This window comes from Meleagris gallopavo, chromosome 11 (assembly GCF_000146605.3).
Source record: "Meleagris gallopavo isolate NT-WF06-2002-E0010 breed Aviagen turkey brand Nicholas breeding stock chromosome 11, Turkey_5.1, whole genome shotgun sequence".
In the NCBI taxonomy this organism is placed as follows: domain Eukaryota; kingdom Metazoa; phylum Chordata; class Aves; order Galliformes; family Phasianidae; genus Meleagris; species Meleagris gallopavo.
Window position 1 is genome coordinate 1341226 of NC_015021.2, and position 19334 is coordinate 1360559.

A 19334-nucleotide genomic window follows, 5' to 3' on the forward strand; every position below is an offset into this window, starting at 1 on the left:
GAGCGGCCGAGGCGCTGCCGTGCTGCTGTCAGCGGAGCGATTCTGTCTGCTGGGCCCGGGCAGCGGCCCCTGACAGCCGCCGATGCGTCCTTGAGCCTGAGCTCTGGGAAACTGCCGCCTGCGTTGAGAGCCGGAGCTGGAAGCGTTGACGGGGCGATTCTTAAAGCGGAGGCATCGATCGGGCGGCATTGCCGGGTTCCGGAAAATACCAGGGGCTTGCTTTGCTGTATAAAGGCACACGCTGGCTTTGTGTTCTCCTGCCCGGTGAAGTTTGGTGTGGTTTATTGGCCCGTTGTTGTGCTGTGTATTTTCCATAATCGGCCATAACGCTTCCAGCTTCAGCTACCTCCACAGTCATGTTGGCACCTGAAATGAGGATTTCTTTGCTTTAGAACTTAGAGCAGTTCCAAAGCAATGTTAACTATAGAAAGCACAACTCCCTTCTTTACAATGGTAGGATTTCTTTGAAATACTTCAGATGAAGAGGCAGAACTTTAATATCTGCTGTTCTGGCTCTGGAAGAGCTGGCAGGGTGAGCACCACGTACCTGGTTGTGGTTGGCTGCTCCACTCCTGGAGCAGTTCAAGAGGCTGCTTTCTCTTCATGAGTGGTGGTTTAGAATTTTGTTCTGGATTTAGAATTCTTCAGAATGTTTTCTTTGCTGTGTGCCCTCACTAGAACCCTGTAGTATTTTCTTTGCTAATGCAATTAAGATCAAATGTTGCATGGCTTGTTCATTCCTCTGACTGCTTTTTTTTTTTCCCCCCCAGTTTGCAGGTGACTCAGCCATTGTATGAGATTTGTCCACACACTGGCTCTTCAGACAGGTTAGCTGTATTTTTCTGCCATCGGTTTTCACCATATTTGGAGGAGTTGCTGCTTTTCATTAAAATAAATCTGTTACAAGGTACTACGTTTCCACAGCTGAACACTGAACTTCTTAAACCTGTAGATAAAGAGCCTTTTTGGTGTTATTTTAATACAGTGCATGTTACAAGACTGCTGAACCTAGTGTCCGCATGTACTGCTGTCATAGGCAACTGCAATGGACCTTTAATTGCATGTACAATGAGGAGATTTTTGTCTTTGTGTGTGGTGTGGCAGTAAGGATACTGCTGTGTACAATCAATAGGTATACAGAGGTTAGGCCTAGTAAGATTATCATGGTGGAAAGATAATCATAATAAATGGAAATGCTCACCGGTATCGTAGGCTCACAGTGAAATCCACAAGGAGCAATCTCCAGAAAGAAATCCTTCCTCAGTGGCAGTCAGCACTTAAATGGAGTCCAGGAGAGGTGCAGCCAGGCTTCACCCTTTCTGGTAGCACGGGTGAATTCCCTTCACCTGTGCTCCCATGGCTGAGTCATTGCTTGCCTCACATGGTCAATCAGAGGTTCAGGCCGTGATCAACAGTTCCCATACATGCTGTTTCTGTAAACTGCTTTTTCTTTTAGTTAACTACAAATAAGACTTTACAGTGTTTGATGAACATGTACTGTGTAAACTTTGAAACTGTGAAATCGCTTTGAAGATTTATTGCTACTAGTCTAGCTCTCCTGACTTCTGAGAAACATATTGGTAAGATGGCTTGGTGGAACACCATTGTTGAGGAAAAACTGTGAGGAACAACTTTGACTTTTGGCAGCATGGGGCATTGCAGAGTGAGAACCTTGATCAGCTAGGGAAATCTGATGTCATTGAAAGAACTCAGCTTTTGAAACCTTTCAGAAAATGGGTAAACATTTCAGATACGGTGAAATAAGTGATTCAGAAGACTGTGTCTAATGTGACACAACTGAGGGCAGACTGAAGGCCTTCTCCCAAGTTATTGTTCAGGCTGGTGCTGCGGCTAGTAATGAACTCTTGCCCTGACAGCTTTTGTGCCTCTGTGCTCTGCCAGCTTAAGTGTTCTGTAGCTTGGGGCATTGTGCAGCCCAGACACAAAGTAGGAAGACTCGCATTGCCACAGGTAACTTGCAAATGAAGTCATGTCATCAAAACCACCTATTTAGTGTGTAATGTGCTGCTACTTATATCTCTTTTTCAATATATCTCCAGTCTAGGTTAGTGTCTGTTGATTTAAAAAGCAGTTTGTAGGCTGAACTGTTAAACAGTGTGTTTTTATTGCACTCTGTGCATTGCTATTACAAGTTACTCCTTTTGATTTTGACATTGCTTGCATCCCTACAGTGCTACTATTACCATGGTAACTGAGTGTCTCAGTCTTTTAGAGCAACTCTGTCCGACTTCATGTGCATATAGGGTATCACATCTGATTTTAGCATGGTGAGCTGTGCATATCTCTTTCTAGATCTTTTTTTGCTCCTCCATCTCAGAATCACTTGCTAGGGTTCTGGCTGTCCATGTTTCTTCACCTTTCCATTTATACCTTCTCCATTTAAGATCCCACAAAGCTCTGAGATCCTGTTGATGTTGATTTTGGTTAAAGCTCTATGCCAGGAGGAGAAAGAAGCTTAGTGAAAGGACTGCAAGCAACTCTGCAGACTCAGACTCCAGTGGAGCTGCTGGACAGCAGCTTTCACTTCCTCAGTGCCTTCTGGAAGTAGTATTATTCTAGGTGTTTTGTTTGGTTTCTTGAATAGTGTCTTGCAAACTTCTTGAGCTCGTGCTCTCATCCTGTCTTTCTTTTTGTTAGCTGTCCTCCAGAGTATGTGTTTGTTTCTGTAGTTCTTTTTTTTTGTTTGATCTTTTCCCCTCAAGAGAGTTTGATGTCTGGGGCACACACTAATTCATCCCTAGCTGAAGAGAGAGGAGGGAAGAGCACAAACTATGCTGGGTCAGCTGCATGCAATGCCTAGTGTTGGAGGAAGGGCATGTAGCACGGAGGGAAGTTACATCACAGTAGCTGAGTGAGATTGAGAAACTGTTATTCAGTCTTCTTCTGCTAGCACAGCATGTGACAGGCGTAGTGCATCAGGCGAACTCTTCTATGAATCCTTATGAATCTGAGGAATCCTTAAGAAACATTTAAAAAACAAAAGCAAACAAAAAAACTATTGACATGGGCCCCTAAGATTAATTTCTATCATTTGCCTTGAGGTTATAGCATCATGGCTGTCTTCTGTGTGGAGTACAGAGCAGTCAATACAACCCATATTCTTAGCAACAAGGAGCCAAATTCCAGTTATTCCACGGACATTCTATGGAAATGAGTTTTTATTGTCAAAGCCATGTTGCAGTGGTTGCCCATGTCATAGAGGAAATTTGTACTAGAACTGGGAAATGACACGGAAAGGCCAGCTGTTCATCATGCATGTTCATCATTAACTTTTTTCCATGTTCTGATACTGTTAAGCGTATTTCTGAAGAATACCAGCGGAGGATTATTTTGATTTGTCTAGGATCTCTTGTAGGAACCGGGACTTCTAGCTCTGGGTTAGTAGCTTCGTCAGTGACTGGGGAGAACACGTTCCTCATTAGATGTCTGTTTGTTAAGAGCTTGGTGATAGTTGGCATGAAAGGAAGAGATTGCATTCCTGTAAGACACAGCGGAAGAATGTTCTTTAAGTAATTTTTGTAAAATTTTTACGTCTTGGGAACCAGAAAAAAGGACTTTCAGATTTCATTTCCTCTTTAAGCAAACAGCATTGGCATAATGCATGAGTACTTCTTCATCGTTGATTTGGGTGGACTCATCCTTTGGATTGCTTAAAGATTGGCATAGGAGAATTGAGTAGGTACTTCAGTGTGCTTTTGTTTGAGATTATCACAGCATGGAATGTAGTAGGCACAGTGCTGTTGAGTCTGTTTGGTGCTTTTCAGTGTGGAAGTGAAACCCAGTGGTTTGATTAGTGCTTCAGTGTGATTATGTTTTGCATGGTAGAGGAGTCCATACAACACAAATCCTAATTCAAGAATCCTAATTTCCTAATTGGATGTTTTAGAGAACATTTGAAGTTACGGTAATACTGAAGTGTTTCCCTTTCACTGTTATACAATACTATACTAAAAATAGTTTTTCATTCATTAAAAAAAGCTATTTCCTTTCTTAAGTAATCTGCTAAGCAAAGAACAAAAGCTCAGTTTGTAGTAAACTGTAGCTGTATTATAGCCTCATGTCTGACACCCTTATTCCTCAGTGAAACAGCACAGCAAACTTCACTGTTTGGTAGCTGAAAGGCAGCCTTAAGTAGCAAAGGATAGGTGGTTTGTAGTTATTGCTTGATATTAATGAATGTGGTCCACACAAGAATTTGAAGACTGTCTCTTTTGTGATTTAAGCAAGGAAGTTCAGCACCGTCTGCGCGGAGCCTTGTGTGTGAGGTTGGCAGGGCATCCGTGGTCGAAATGCGAATGAAGTAGCAACTAGCAAGGGGGCACAGAAGCAACAAGGTTCCTGTGAAAGTCCATCAATAGGAGAAGGAAGATTGAAAAATGCATTCTTGATTCAGTGGAGAAAGTATGTATCTGCAGAAGATGCAGACCATTTAAAATGCTTGTTACCTAATTTACTTGTCCCCTCTAATGTAGCTCCGTGCAGGTGGTTAATCTTAAGGCTTGTGTGAATACCTGTGATTTTGCACTGGAGTGTAATGACATGAAATGTTTCCTCATCAGCTGGCCCTGGTAAGCTTCAATGTAAAATTCTCAGAATGGCTTTAAAAAGCTCAAAAAATGCTGAAAGGTTACTAGAAGTACACCAAAGTACTAGAAAACTGATAAAGGACATCCCTTAAGAGAGTTGTGATGGAAGAGAGCTAAAGAAGATAAGCTTGATGTCTGACAGTGGACAATCCCAGTGGATGGAAAAAACTGAGATAAACAGGCAAATATTGTATTTTCAAGTGCTTGGAAGATAAGTGGCAGCATAACAGCAGCATGAACTGATGTGTGCGGGAGCTAATTGCATCAAAAGTCTAATACTGTTTTATTTCAGAGTAGAGGACTTTGTGGATATGGTGAGGCAGTAGTGGTGCTGTCTCTTTTTTTTAAACTGAGATTTTTTACATTTTAATGGACTCATAAGTATAGGGACACAAAGTCTGGAGGAAAGTGGACTTTGAGAAACGTAAAATTGGGCAGGTGATCCTGGTCAGAGAACAGCAATTAATGATTCAGTGTTGAAATGAGATTATACTGACCATTTCTGTCCTGGTTGTACTAACCTTTCATGAAAGCACTGGTCAAATGGCTGATTAAATGTGCTTATTAAATGCAGTATTGGAAGACACGATGAGAGTTCAAAATGACCTGAAAATACACTGAAATGCTGGAGGCAGATGTGGAGTACTGCATTAGGCAGGAATTAATAGCTGTGCAAATGTGGAGTGAGGAATGACTGATTAGGTGCTGGAAAAAGGACCAGGGGGTGTACTGGATCACAAGTTGAACATGAGTCACTGTCATGCTGTTTTCAGAAAAGGCAAATATCTTGCTGGGATGTTTAAACTGGAGCAGTGTTTGTGAGATGTAAAGTTTACCGTTGGTATAGTTTTAGTGTGCAGACAGCATCTGAGTGCCAAAATTGACGAGGAATTTGGACCATTAGGAAATTGTTCAGAGAAGAGAAATGCAGATGATTGGAGATTGAGGAAACAACTACATAAACATGGAAGAAAATCCAAGTTGTTTTGGCAAGAGATGAGGTTAAGGAGAATGTCAGAGGTTTAAAATATTTAAGATGTGTAAGAAGGAAATGCTGTTTTCCATTACGATTACGGGCAGATTGACATGGAATTAGATTTCCTTAAGGAAAGCACTGGTTGTGCTTTCAACTTTGTTATAGCAAAAATAGTATTTTAAGATGTCTTTTTATTGGTGGCCATTAAGAAAAAGTTAGTATGTTGTGAAAGGCAAGTACAGTTGGTTTAGTTTGGGCAAAAGACTAAGCTCTGTTTTGCTGTACCTTTTCTCCCAAATTGGTGGATACTTGTTTTAGTTTGTGTCAGGACGAGGAGGAGAAAATGCACAAGATTCTTTTTTTTCCATCATCTGGGTGTACTGAGTGAGTGTAGACCTTGCGGAAGCTCAGTTGGCTGGACTGTGCTTCTTGAGTTAGTCTGGAAATACTGTGTTCCACTGTTGGCTGGAAGATCATTGAAGGGCGTGTTCTTTTGTACATGTACCAGTTCAGGTAGCCTGAATGAGCACAGAGAGGTTCCAAAGTGGAAAGTCCAATTGACAGTGTAGCCAACCTGTTTTATGTATCATTATTTTCATGCACTCTTACAGTTGCTTTCAAGTGCCTGCAGTAGATTGTCTGTCAAAACAAAGGATCTGAGTATTCCTTCTCTTTCAGTGATTGATTCTTCCAGTAACTGGGATGTGTGAAAAAAATTAATTTGATTCTATACATTTTGGTGTCATCCTGTGCTTCCAAATCAGTGAAGAACAGTATGATTACTGTTGCAACTCTGTCCTTTAGATCTGCCACAGCGATTAGAATCAACAATAGCAGGAGCTTATCTTTGGGAGGATACGTTTAAAGCAGCAGTAGATAGCAGGACCTGGAAGTTCAGTGATGTAGATAAGGGTTGGCTTCCAATAAGAGAGGTTGTACAGTACCTTGCAGTTACATTGCATCACCTATGTGACTTTTCCTTCACCCCAAAACAGTATTTATTGAGCTGTGAATATTTTAGGTGCAGATGAATTTCCTTATGTCCTATTTTGAATTGCTTTAATATTTTCTTCGAGCTGAAGGATGGTTTTTCTGATCTCTGCTTCTCAAATAGAAAAACTATTTGTATAATAGAAAGCAGAGGAACCTTACAACTTTGTGGCAATGGCAAATAACATTAAAGGCTTGATCAAAAGCCCAGTAAATTCAAAAGGTTTGTTCCCTTGGATTGAGCAGTCTTTGGCTGCTGTCTAAAACTGGTACTTCTGTCCCTGTAGCAGTCATTCAGGTCTGACAAGCCTGCAAAAAGTTCTTTTAAGGCCAGCTGGTAATTCAAACAGGTACATAAAAGGGCTGTCAAATGTGCAGTCTCGCAGAGTGCATTCCTTGGATTAACACTATCTTCAGTTGGTCCATTTGGCAAGGGCTACAAAAAGGTTGGGTACTCTTTCAAGAGAGGGTTTTGACATTACTTTCCTGCATCGTAGGCATGTTTCATTGCCAGAGGCAAACTATTGAGCCTCAGAACTGGCAATATTGAAGGTCTGTGATGTGAAAAGGCTGTAATGGTTTTGACTCCAGTTTGGCTTTTAAAGTCTGGGTGTCCAGCAGTGAATGTGTGAAGCATGGCTTCACCCTGTTGGTTGTCCCGTATGATTGTACTGCAGTGAGAGCTAACTAGTGCTTGGGCAAGGTCAGTCTGTGGATAGAGGGCTCCAGTCTGGAGCAGGGACAGGTGGAGTGTCTATGAGTGAACAGAAGCACTTTGAAAACCACTGTTGTGCAGTCTCCTTTGTCTGAAGCCATAGTCGGGCTCCTGCCTCGGTGAGTTTTGTTACTTTATCTACAAATGTTGTTTTTCATTTGCAGTATGGATTGCCTATGGCCATGTCTTTTCCAGTAGAAATGTCTTTGCTATAGTAATGTTTCACCACAAATTTGCCTGTCCTTTGTGGGAGAGTTTGGACGTTGCACTCATTCTTCTATCCAGCTAATTGCTTCCCCTGAGAGAGAGCTGTTGTCAGCAGTGGGACTGTTGGCATAATTGCATTCTGTGCATGCATTATGAAGAATTTTGGTGCCCCAAGCCATTCCTGCTATGCTAGTAGCATTTTTGCTACCAGTTTTTGGTATGTGCTCCTTTCAGTAGTGATTATCTGATGCATTAAGTGGCTGCTGCCTCTGCTGGAAGTCATTCGCTTATATAACTCCATTGGCAGAATGGGATCACAGTAGTATTTTTCTCATCTTTCAGTGTTAAGTAACTTTGTTTGGCTTTGCCTGCATCAACAGACAAATATAGAATGCCTCAGTTTCTTCTGCTTCCTGTTACCATACAGCACAGAACTGTGGGAGGCAGTGGTGTTTTAAGTGCTGTGGTCCACTGTCCAGCTGAAGCCAAGTAACGCTTGGCTGTAACACAGATATGCTAGGACTTAGGTAGTTGGGCAGTGACTGTGCTGGTGTGCCAACAGCTGTCAAGAGAAGCTGCCTGTATCAGGCTGGGAATATGTTGGTGCATAGCCTGTGAAAGAGCTTTCTGTTGGCTTGTTGCTGAATGGTTGCCATCTCTTTTTAAAGCTCATTTTCCCTAGATATGGTTCAATATTGTGGACAGCAAGCCACACCTTGGCAGCTGGTTGGTAAATTTGTGTGACGGTATTTTTACGGCGTATCATCTTAGCATTCCATGTCCTCACCTCTTACCTATTCTAGATTCCTGAAGTGTGGTCTTTTGTATCTATGCTTTAGATACCTAAGTTTATATTTCTTAATTTGAAAGCCTTATTGTGTGCTGATTAAATACAGCACGTAGAGTGAAATCTGTTTATGTATTTAATGTTTACAGAGGATAGTGGCAGTCGTTGCCGTGCTTTAAAAAGCTGACTTCTATTTTGATATAACATTTCTGGAAAATGAAAGCTGATGGGGAAGATCGGAGTAAAGCATCTGGACCAGAGTTAATCTGCCAGGGCTGCTTCTGAGTATTTGTCTAGGCAGCAGTGATATTCCACTCAGAAAGGTCAGTGTTTAAGGAAGGAAGAGTGCTGAGTGGTACATTTAATGTACTTAAAACCAAGCCTGAAAAGTTATCATAAAGAAAATAAGCTGTTCTCCTTACTACACAGAAGACTGATTCTATTGTATCTTCTAGTAACTTTTAAAAAATGTTTATAGATTGGGAAGGAAAAGAAATCTGAGAAAGGTAACTCAAATACTGACATCAGTATTGTACTGTGTTTAAGGAGACTTTCTACTTTTGGATAGTTATGCAGCTTGAAAGTTACATGTATATGGAGTCATGGCCAGAAGTTATTGCTTAGTGGAAGAGGATCTTCACTGAGTGTCAGAATCAGTGCTGAGAGACTGCAGCAGTTGAAGGGAGATCAAGTGTCAGATGTTTGCAGTCTGTTTCTGTTCTACAGGAGAGGTCTCCCACTGCTAATGCTGTAGAAATTTCCAAATGTTCCTAAGAGGTACACGAGTATCATTTAGACAGTGCTATTTAAGGACAGCTACAAAATGTACTGTAATAGCTTTTTGTGAATTCAGTTAATTTCACTGATTATAGCAGTTCTTGTTTGAGGGGATGACTGTTCACTAAATAGCTAAAGCTCCTCTGGGTTATTAGGACTCTTCTGATTGCCCGGGACATCACAGTAGCTAGATAAATGTTGGCCAGAGATTCAAGTTCTAAGTTACAGTCCTGAACTCCTGTTCTCTTCTTGCTTTTGTCAAACTTAAGCTCATGGACAGAGAGTGTAGCCTCCCTTTGTTTTCTCATCTTACCTCATATGGTAGTTTTGAGAGTAAATTAATCATTTTCAGGAGCTAAACTGTCAAGTTATATAAACTGGTGTGCGTGAGAAAATACTGATCCACAGCAGTTTAGCCTCTGAACAAAACTTGTTTGCAGTTTTTTGTTATTTATTATTTTAGTTATTAGAATTCAAACAAGACAAGCAAGTTTTCTGCTTGACATCTTGAATTATGTTTTGATACACCTTTTAACTTTAATTTGTAGCACTGTTATATGATATTTACACTTTCAGTGGTGTCATGGATGTATTCCTGTTGCATACAACAAGAGCTCTTTCTGCTGAAGCATTTCAGCTGAAGTGAATGTGGTGCAAGCTCAATGCTTTGTATCGATTTATGGCTTTTCTTAGAAGGATTGTAATTTCAGTAAACGTCAGATAATACAGGTTTAAGTGCTGAAATATAGCATGCTTGTATGGATATATTTTTATATTAAAATAATTTTAGAAGTAAGTATAATTTGTTGTTTTTTATTAATTTGGAAGATTGCATTTAGCAGTTGCATAGCTGTACTTCAAAAGTACTAACTTTTACATCATGGCTTTAGAAAAGTGTGAAGAACAACGGCTCTGTCTTGCTCAGAATGATCAGCAGAAAACAACAGGTGGTACTGGGCTGTGTTATGACGAGGGAGAAAATGAAGGCACCAAAGCAGTTTGCTTGATAATAATGAGTATGGCTGGTTCTCTAAATATACCATCATCATGACTATGCCAGCTAGATGCACCTTGAAAGAAACGAAGGTTAAATGTCTAAACTTCTAGCAGCAAGTTCAACCCTTGTAATAGATCTGGTTTTATTTGGTGATCTCCTTGTAATTTTATTCAAATGCTCTGATGTTAACCTCGAAAATATTTTCCAAGAATTCAGAGGAAGCGGAAAAAAAGTCATTGCCTCCTTTTACTGAGGATCCATACCACAAAAGCAAATATATCCCAGGAAGCAGATACTCCATGCGGCACAATAAGGCGGCAGCCACACAGGAAAGGCTGGGCTCTTGGCACAGCCCCTGAGGGGAAATGCTTCCTTGAAAGGACCCATTGTTGCTGGACTGGGGTCTTTGGGCTCCTAGTTCTCCTCTGGAGCTTGTGGTTCTTCTGGTGCTCGGGTAGGGCATCATTGCCATCTCTGTTATCTAGCCATACTAGTCTTGGCTGTACAACCAATTAGGAGGACTGGCAAGTTCATGCCTGTTGAAAGTGGAGTGTCTTTTTGGAAGCAGCTTCAGTGCCCAGCTATTGAAGGCTAACGCTGTGTGTAATGGCACCATGCCTTACCCAAGGCATTTTAAACAGTTTTAGCTTTCTTTTCCAAGAACAAATAAAACTTTTTTTTTGTCCCTGTTGTCAAAATCTCTAAATTACTATCTTAACATCTAGTGCATTCTTCCAAAGTAGGAAGGAAAGAGTAAGTATCTAAAATAAGTGTGTGCTCTATTGGATTTCTGAACTGTGAAACAGACCCTCTTTCCCATATGGCAACCAGGTAAGAGATCCTGAAATTTAAAAAGGAAACAAGGAAAAATTATATTTCTATGTCTCTGTGAGTGGGAGCAAGCTCTGGAGAATGTTGACTTTTGGTGCTTGATTTATGAGATGGAAATTTTCGTTAATGGGAGTAGCTGCTGCTTGAAGTAAGATGAGATTACACAAAGATGAAATGAAGTGCTTGACTTTATATGTCCTTTATTGTCCTTTATATGACTGACTGTTTTCCTAATTCTTCTTACAAACTCTTCAACTTCTGCATGTGCTACAGTGGTAGAAATTTTTATGTGATCTGAAAATGAGTACCAGAAGGATTTGAAGACTGGTTAGAAAGTAAGTTTTCAGTATGGTATTGGCTGTGGCACTTTGTTATTATGATGTATTATTATACTGAGTTTATTGTTACTTGTAGAATTATCTTTCCTTAATGTAGCATGTATTTTACTGTAAACATTGCAATTGCTATTACAGCCTGCAGAAAGTATACTTCACAAAGAATACACTCTACAAATGTAAATACAGTTTTGGTTTGGTGATTGTTGGATACAATGGTCTTCCTTAAGCCTAAACACAGAAACAAAAGCTTGTATTATAACAGAAAACCCAAGATGGGAAGTGATAAAATAGGTATTGAGTGGAGGGCTTTGTTAAAATTTAGCTCGTGTACTTGTAAAATTTCCATGTATTCATGAAACTATTATGTCATTCTTATTGTTAGAGCTGGGTTAGTTGACTAAAGTGTTAAGCTTTGTTTGTGGTACGAATTATAGTCTTACTTCAAAATATAGCTGGAGGATTTTTGGTATTCCATAGTTCTTTGAGCTAATGTTTTACCCAATTATTTATTATACATGATGTGGTTAATTCCATATTTACAGGTGCAACCACAAGCTATGAGAGATCTGTAAATGGCAGGAGCTTCCTTTCATATGAGGTGCATTCCTTGGGTTGAAGGTGCCTTTCAAAAGAGCATCTTTTGCTTCTATAATTTGTGTTCCAAATCTACAATAAATGTTAAATTTATTTCTAAAGCTTTTGGTATTACTTTAAATTAAGATGTAATAGTATATGTTGAGTTTAGAATGTTGTAAGCTTTGTTTTTTATGGTCATAAAAATGCCATATCCCCAGGTTTTGAGCAAGTTGTATAACAGGTATAAAGTGTGTGATCTGTTTCAGTTTTGAAATGGTATCAAGTGACATGGCTTTATGTTCCAGGGGCAGGCAAAGACAGGATTTTGTGCATGCTGTTGTTCTTGCCAGCTGGTGTGAGAAGCCTTTAGCCTTGCTGCTCAGATGTGGATCCCTCTGGGAGCAGAATGTGGTGGAAACCGAGTGGAAGTTGTCACTGTTGGTAGGACAATCATGGTGCACATCAGAGATGCAAGAATGCCTACTGTGGGTACATCTGTGTTCAGAAGTTCCTTAGAGTCTGAGAAGCTGTAGCAAGGAGCTCTGGAAACTTTCCTTAGAGGAGATGCCTTGAGTGAAGGATGGATGCATCCTGGTGAAACTTAGGGTTTAGAGGCAAGGAGGTATAATATGGATTTTAGCTGGGCAGTTTTATAGCCTTTAGAAACAACTCTGAGCATTTGTAATTCCAGGTCTGTCAAAAAAAAAAAAATTGTCCTTTGTTCATTCATTTTCAGGGCTTGCAGGTTATGTCAGTCTTTCCAAAAGCAGCCAGTGGAGAAATTTTAGGAAATAATACATTATTTTCATATACATTAAAATAGTACCTCTTACTTAATGGAGAGGACTGGAGAGTAAGTATGGGACTATTCTCCAAGACACTGAGCTGAGGCTTGGGTTTAGCCCTTGAGAGCTTGAGATGTTCCCTTTAAGCTTTCTTTATTCAGTTATTTTAGTGTGCAGTATGCTATGTGTTGCAGTTTGAGAAATGTGCTCCTAAATTCTTTGTTTGTTTTCTTACCTTTAACCTGGTGTACTTGTCCATTTATTTATTCATACAGCACATTTTGAATGAACTGACTGAATTGAGTGTTTCAGACTCAGCTTTTTGGATATTGTTTGAGGAACTCACTGGCAATTGGCATAGGCAGGAGCTGCAAGCTCTAGCAGTAATAGCTGATAAGACTTTTCCTTCTATTTTTGTGGACCCATTTATAAGTGTGCTTTTTCTCGAGCATGGCCTTTTAAATTATACCTAGAACTTCTTTCCTCTACTTCTAGCAATTCTGACATCAGGTTAAATATTACGCACACATTGGAAACAACAACTTGCTGAATGCAACTTGTGTGGGGAGGGCTGCCAAGTGCTGTGTAGACCTGGCAGTCTCGGAGCAGGATGGCAAAGGGGACCTTGGGATGAGAACCAGCTTTTTTTCCAGTGAAGAAATATTTTTGTGGACTGTTGTGAAAGTTCGTAATCTTCCTGGAATAACTTCGAAGGAACATTTTGATTGTTTTTACTGCAAGTAGCTGCAAAAGAGGTATGCATATGAGCATACTATAAGATTCAAATTTTGAAATTGCTGACTTCAGTGGAAGACTGAAAGAATGCACTTCTCTTCTGGTTTGGAAAACTTATTGCCGTTCTCTACTGCTAATGGTCAGCCACGGTCCAGGTTTTTTCATCTTTCCGAAGAAGTTGGATGTATTTGGAATTGAATGTGTTCTCAGAGAATTGCCTCTTCTGGCCTGTTGTTACTATTCTAGTTTGAGGACCTCTTCAGTTTTGATTTTATGGCTACCAGTATGGCAGAGATGGAGCATCAGCTGGTGTCTTGGGTATGTAAGGCAGTTGCTACCACTTGTAGGTCCATCAGATGGATGCTGAAAGCCTTTGCCATAATGCCCAAAGAGCTGTTTTGGTAACTACTGTAAATGTGTGCAAATGGCATGCTGCTGGAGCAAGGATAATGCCTGGTAATGAACACTGCCTTTGTAAGGTCTGCCACGTTGGTAGGGTGATTCCTTCTCTTGATAAAGGATTTGGGAGAATGTCCGTAAAGTGCAGAAACTCTTAATTTCTGAGCCTTTGGCTTCCTATTTTCAGAACAATACAGGGTTTTTCTGTGCTGTCACAGCTAGTCAGGGTACAGTTGAATGCCTGCTCTCAACAGGTACTGCCTACAGTTAGGGACTGGTCAAGGAACTTTTTAAAGTTAGAGATCTGAAAGACCTGTACCGACATAAAGCTAAGTAGAAACTTGCTTCACAGCTATGGACTTGAAAATGATCTCTTAATGGAGGATGTATTTGTTGTTACTAAGTTCTGGAAAGGAATGTTTAGTCTTTCAGTGGCCCCTAACGATACCATAATTGATCCTTTTGGCCTCAGGAAAACTCGATGGGTTGCTTATTAAGACACTAGGTTAAGTTTCACTTAAATGATTCATGTTTGAACTTTATCATCGTGTTCTTCTAGATGAGTCGGTTGTTCAGGTGATTTTTTTTGGTCCTAATTCTTATCTTGTAGAAATGTGGGTTCTAGGCTTATTCAGTGACAGATTATGCAGGCAGATGAGGAAGATAATGTGCACTCAGCTCTGCACGTGCATTTCTTACATTTGGCCTTTTTCATGTGTGTCTGTGGCTTTCCATGCCTGCTGTGCTAGGTGGCTGGGTTTGCCCTTTGGCATCTTCCCAAGGCAAGTGCTGCTTGATCGTTGTGCAGCACCATTGCTGATTTCTGCAGCGTTCAGGTGGTGACCAGGTTACCTGATTCAGCTTTCTAGAGCTTGATTCCTAAAGCTCTTCTTGCTTGGTATGTGCAATCACTTTGTTACGCACTGTGATAAACTGCAAAATGTTTAAGGTGAGAAGCGTGTGTGTATTTCCAACTGCATTCTTTATCTCTGTTTTTCAGCTTGAAATGACTTTTGTTGTCTTTACTCAAGACAGCTGTAAATACAAGGAACTGTTTGGTCAGAAGCACATATGCTTTCAGCTATGCAGATAGTATCAGGGCTCATGCACAGACCTGAAACTGCCTGTAGGATCCTTGTGAGGCAATTGTGGTTTGAATAGAATGAGCTGTACTGGCAGGCTGATGCCTGGAAGTACTGCCTGTCTGTGAGCCCAATTACAGGATTGCAATTGTTCGTGCACAGCAGAGGGAAAAAAAAAGCACAATCCAAGCAGTGCCAAATTTTCTTTGATATGTTAATCTTTTGATAACAGTTTGAAAAGCCCTTGGAGACTTTTTTTAGATTTTAGACAAAATAGTTCATTTGTCAGGACTTCCCTTCTAGATAGGGTCGCAGTTATTAAGAACGGCCTCGTAACTCATGATGGCAAATGCAAGTGCAGGGGACGGCTGCTGGACTGCCTGGTGGTAAGGGAAATTTTCCTTTGTCTCGGGGTTTCGTACAGATCTCTGAAAACAGTACAATAGGGGATATGTAAGAAGCAAGTCTTTAAGCTCAGTTACTGGTGACTTTTAAATTGGTGAATGATCACAGACTGTAAATGTGTGTGTAAGAAGTTAGTGTTTTCATATATGTGTATGCATTGTACTTGAGTTGTCAGTAAGTTTTATTTTTATCCCCAAAACTTATTTTAAGTTTCCCAGCAACTGCAGGAGGTCTCAGACTTCTGTTTTTGTATCTGCAGTCTTTATAGACCTGGATGTTTTTTTCTCTTGCTATTGTGAATTTTCCAGTTGAAACGGAAAATACCTGGAAGAATAAACTGATAGCAGTTACATATGCTAGAGCTGAGTTAGTTTTTTAAGGATTATGGACTAGGACAAGTGTGTGGAGAACACTGGGAAAACCTTTCTACTTCTTTCCTTACAAAGCAAACTTGAAGGGTGACATTTGAACTGATTGATTTTTATTGATTTTATTAATTTTATTAATTATGCCACCTATTGGAAAGGTGACTTCAGATAAGCTTGTAGGCCTTACACCTTCATTGAAACTTACTGTAGTTTTTTAACATCATTTTTCTCAATACATGTGCCACAAATTCACCTTTACCATCTTTACATTGTTGCTACAAATGTTTATTGCTTATAAACATTTTGGTAAAAGTGCCTGGCATTCTGCTTGCTCAGTCAGCAGAGATCAACTAATAGTTATCAGTGTAGTACCTCAGGAAAAGGTGCAACATTTTCTTCGCTGTTGAATGCAGTGTTAGGGTTTTGTGAGCTGTTGTAACTTTGGACAGTCTTCATTATTTGATTTCCTTGGGTGTTTTTTCCCTGATTAAAAGCTGCTTAGTGAATAAAAGTGTCAGTTTTAAGAAAAAAAAAACGTGTTTCAGAACTTGCATTGCATACCTAACAATTAAGGAAGTATCAGTTGTGCATATCTTACAGCTTTAATTCCAGATAAATCTGCACTGAGAAAGATTGAGTTCAGTATTGGACCGTAATAGAAAATTTTTAGCTTAAGAGTACAACAGTTGTGAGCTGGTGTTTGAATCAAGGGGGACTGCTGGTAACCAGTAAGCTTCCTTTGATACAGAACAAAATAAAAGCTTGATCAAGCACTGAATTCCTGAAATGCTGCATTTCTCATCTGTGGCAGAGCTGTGTGTTGTGCAGTCCTTAGCACTGAGTGTGCATTTCTTCCACTAGAACCTTTCTCAGGAGTGAGAATAGATTTCTGAGGAGGCCTGGATTTGAACGGCAAAAAAAAAAAAAAGGTTGTTGGATTCCTGTGTCACTTGTTGGCTTAGCTAGAGAGGTGACAGCAGCTTGCAAAAGCTGTGCAAGGATACGCTGATAAACTGGGGGAGTGGATTGGAAAGGGCTTTTGAAGTTGATGTCGGTGGATGTAACTGTCTCAGTCCAGGAGGTGGATTTGAGAGGAGCTGACTTGAAGTCTGGTGATGTGATTTGTACAAGTGCTGAGGACTTAATGATAGCAAGGAACTCAGTAACAGTTGTGCTTCTGTCATAATGCTACTAAATGTAAGTATTTTCAGTAGTTGTCTCCTAGTCTTCCTTAAGTAGCTGAGGTGAGGTTAGGTGGATGGCTTTTACTGTGACTTTTTGGGGTTTTTTTGGAACCACTTTTTGTATGAAAAATAACAGTTTCAATAACCTTTATATTAGCTATGCTATGAGAGTGAATTCTTAGGACTACTTATATGCTATGGTAATAAGTGCAGTCTTCAGAGAGATGGATGTATGTGCAGTAAATGAAAACAAGGTTAATGACAATACAGAGAATGATATCTAATCCATGCATTGGCGGGTAAGCAGTAGCTATTTGGTGTTTTTTGGTGGTAAGTGGTCCTGTGAAAAAAGATAGGGGCTCATGAATTATAAATTATATATAGTTAACTTGTACAGGGGTGCTAACATGAAAGTTAGATGCAGTTTTAATTTCCAAAATTTAGCTTTTGGACTTGGTATTTCTTATTTTCTTTGTGATGCTGAACGTTCTGGCTAGCCTCGTAGTAAGTGGTGATAACCTTATGTCTGTGGTTCTTCCCTATTGGAATAGGAATCTATTGAATTACATTTATCACATAGACATCTAGGCATTCTCTTGCTTTTCCGTGCTCATGTAACTTATGTTTCTAATCTGTCCTTAGAGCACCCCAAAGATTTGTAATTACAATGAATTTACTGTAAGAGGCAAAGGTGTTAATGTAAGTTAGAGAATGATAGAATGGCTTGGGTTAAGAGGGCCTTGAAGGTGCCCTAATTCCAGTGCCCCTGCAGTGTGTAGGGACACCTGCACTAGGTAAGGCTGCAGAGTAGCAGTAAAAGAATTGTAAAGAAGACAAAAGCCTTAACTAACCATTAAGCATGACTCGATTTAGAAACATTAGACTGGGTACATGAAGACTGATTTTTCTAATGTTACCCTTCTTTTCTGCTTTTGCTTTTTCTTTTTTTTTACACATGAATTTTTCTGCTTAGTTGAGAAGTGCACATCCCAGGGCTACAGTGCCTTTCCTTCAGGAGGATAGCTTAGCTTCTGAAAGCATTGAAGCCATTACAGTATATAATGATAAGAGTGTGTAATCTTTACTTACTTCTAAGCTTTTTTACAGTTTTAAATTGTGCTTTCTCTCATAAAGTTTTTAGAATGTACAAAAAACATGGTTTGCTGCATGTAGAGGGTAACCAAGGTAGATCAAGGTAAATCACTACAGGAAACTACTGTGGTGCAAATTCAAGATCTATGTTAATATGTTGTCATTGTGTTTCATGTGTATACACTTAAAGTTAAAAACAAGTCTCTAGACAACCTAATACTTATCAGTTATGTTGCTTCAAATTTTTATTATTTTGTTTTAAAGGTCTTCCATATCTCACGTTGAGAAGTTCCATATCATACTAAACATGGAGAAGGAAGAAAAGAAATTTGTCAATAAGGCAGAGGAGGAAGAGATGGTAATTAATTGTGTATTCTGTTTTTATACTGTGAAAGAAATGTGTTTTTGTAATTTTGGTCTATATATGGGGCATATTCCATCAGGAAGTGCCCTGTCTCAATTTAAAACAAGATTTTTATATAGTTGTACTTCATCATTCTCTCTGTAATTATGAAATGTCTTGGGATAGGTAGTGTTTTTTGCTGAAAGCCTTTGCAGAGGTGCTTGGTTGAGGTCAGCAATCAGATAGCAAAGCTGATATTCAACAATATTTTGAAGGAAAATGGAAGTGGAACAAGGTTATTTTTCTTTTCTCCAATCCCTGTTAAAACAGTTTAATTACAAATTTGGCTCTGCGTACTCCTTCATATTCATGTTTATGTAGTTAAGACTCCATTTCCAAAACAAGGAGAGCATCTTTGTGGGTGTTTGGTAGCATTTAAACTTTGCTTCTGACTAAAGCAAACATATCTCTTACTGTTCATCCGGGAAGAGTCAGCAGCTAGATTTGACAGTAGTGTCAGCTGATCTTACTTTTCAAGTCTTCCTTACAGACTGCAGAAAATACTTGGGACTTTTCTTTAATGGTGAAGTTTTGCATGTTGAATTCCTTGTTCTTTCTTTAAGCACACTGCTAGGAAAACCTGCTCTTCGTTAGACCACCTTAGATATGAAGAGTAGGCAAAATGCACCTAAAACAAAAAGTCAAACTTCACTGCATATGGCCTCATCATTAAAAGTCCTTTTTGAAGGGGATCACTTTTTTTTTCTTTTTTTTTCTTCAAAAGAGGCAGTAGTATTTCCTTCTATTCTTCACCTCTTTGTTTTTCTTGTTAAGGAGGAGTATTGGCTCCAGTGTTTTAGGGATAACAGAATGGGTTTGGTCTGGTTTTTTGTAAGCTGAGAAGTCTACAAAATAAACCTCTTGAAAAACCTTTTCTTAGTAAAGGTGGTATTGCTTAATGAAAATCCCCAGAATTGTGCAGAAAGTTGGTGTTAATGTGAACAGTGCCAGTGGGACTCAATGGGAAACATCACTGCCATTTTGTAGCAGGAAATATAATATGATGTAATGTGAAACTCAGGAATGTAACACTGCATCTGGTAAGCCACTGAATTATGTTCTGTTCCCAGCTCTCATCAG

At 39.7% G+C, this 19334-nt stretch overlaps 1 protein-coding gene across 2 annotated transcripts in view; it reads left to right on the forward strand.

The window, feature by feature from the left end:
• Nucleotides 1-735: 735 nt before the first annotated feature.
• The window catches only part of ATP13A3 (ATPase 13A3), a 44042-nt gene continuing 25443 nt past the window's right edge, over nt 736-19334 (forward strand). The window contains exons 1-2 of one of the 2 annotated variants that reach the window (XM_010716366.3): nt 736-827; nt 18116-18209. In XM_010716366.3, the coding sequence (XP_010714668.1) occupies nt 18159-18209 (51 nt within the window). In that variant the 5' untranslated portion in view covers nt 736-827; nt 18116-18158. Of the gene's footprint in view, nt 908-18115; nt 18210-19334 lie in introns of both variants that reach the window. The other variant, XM_010716367.2, reaches the window with a different exon arrangement.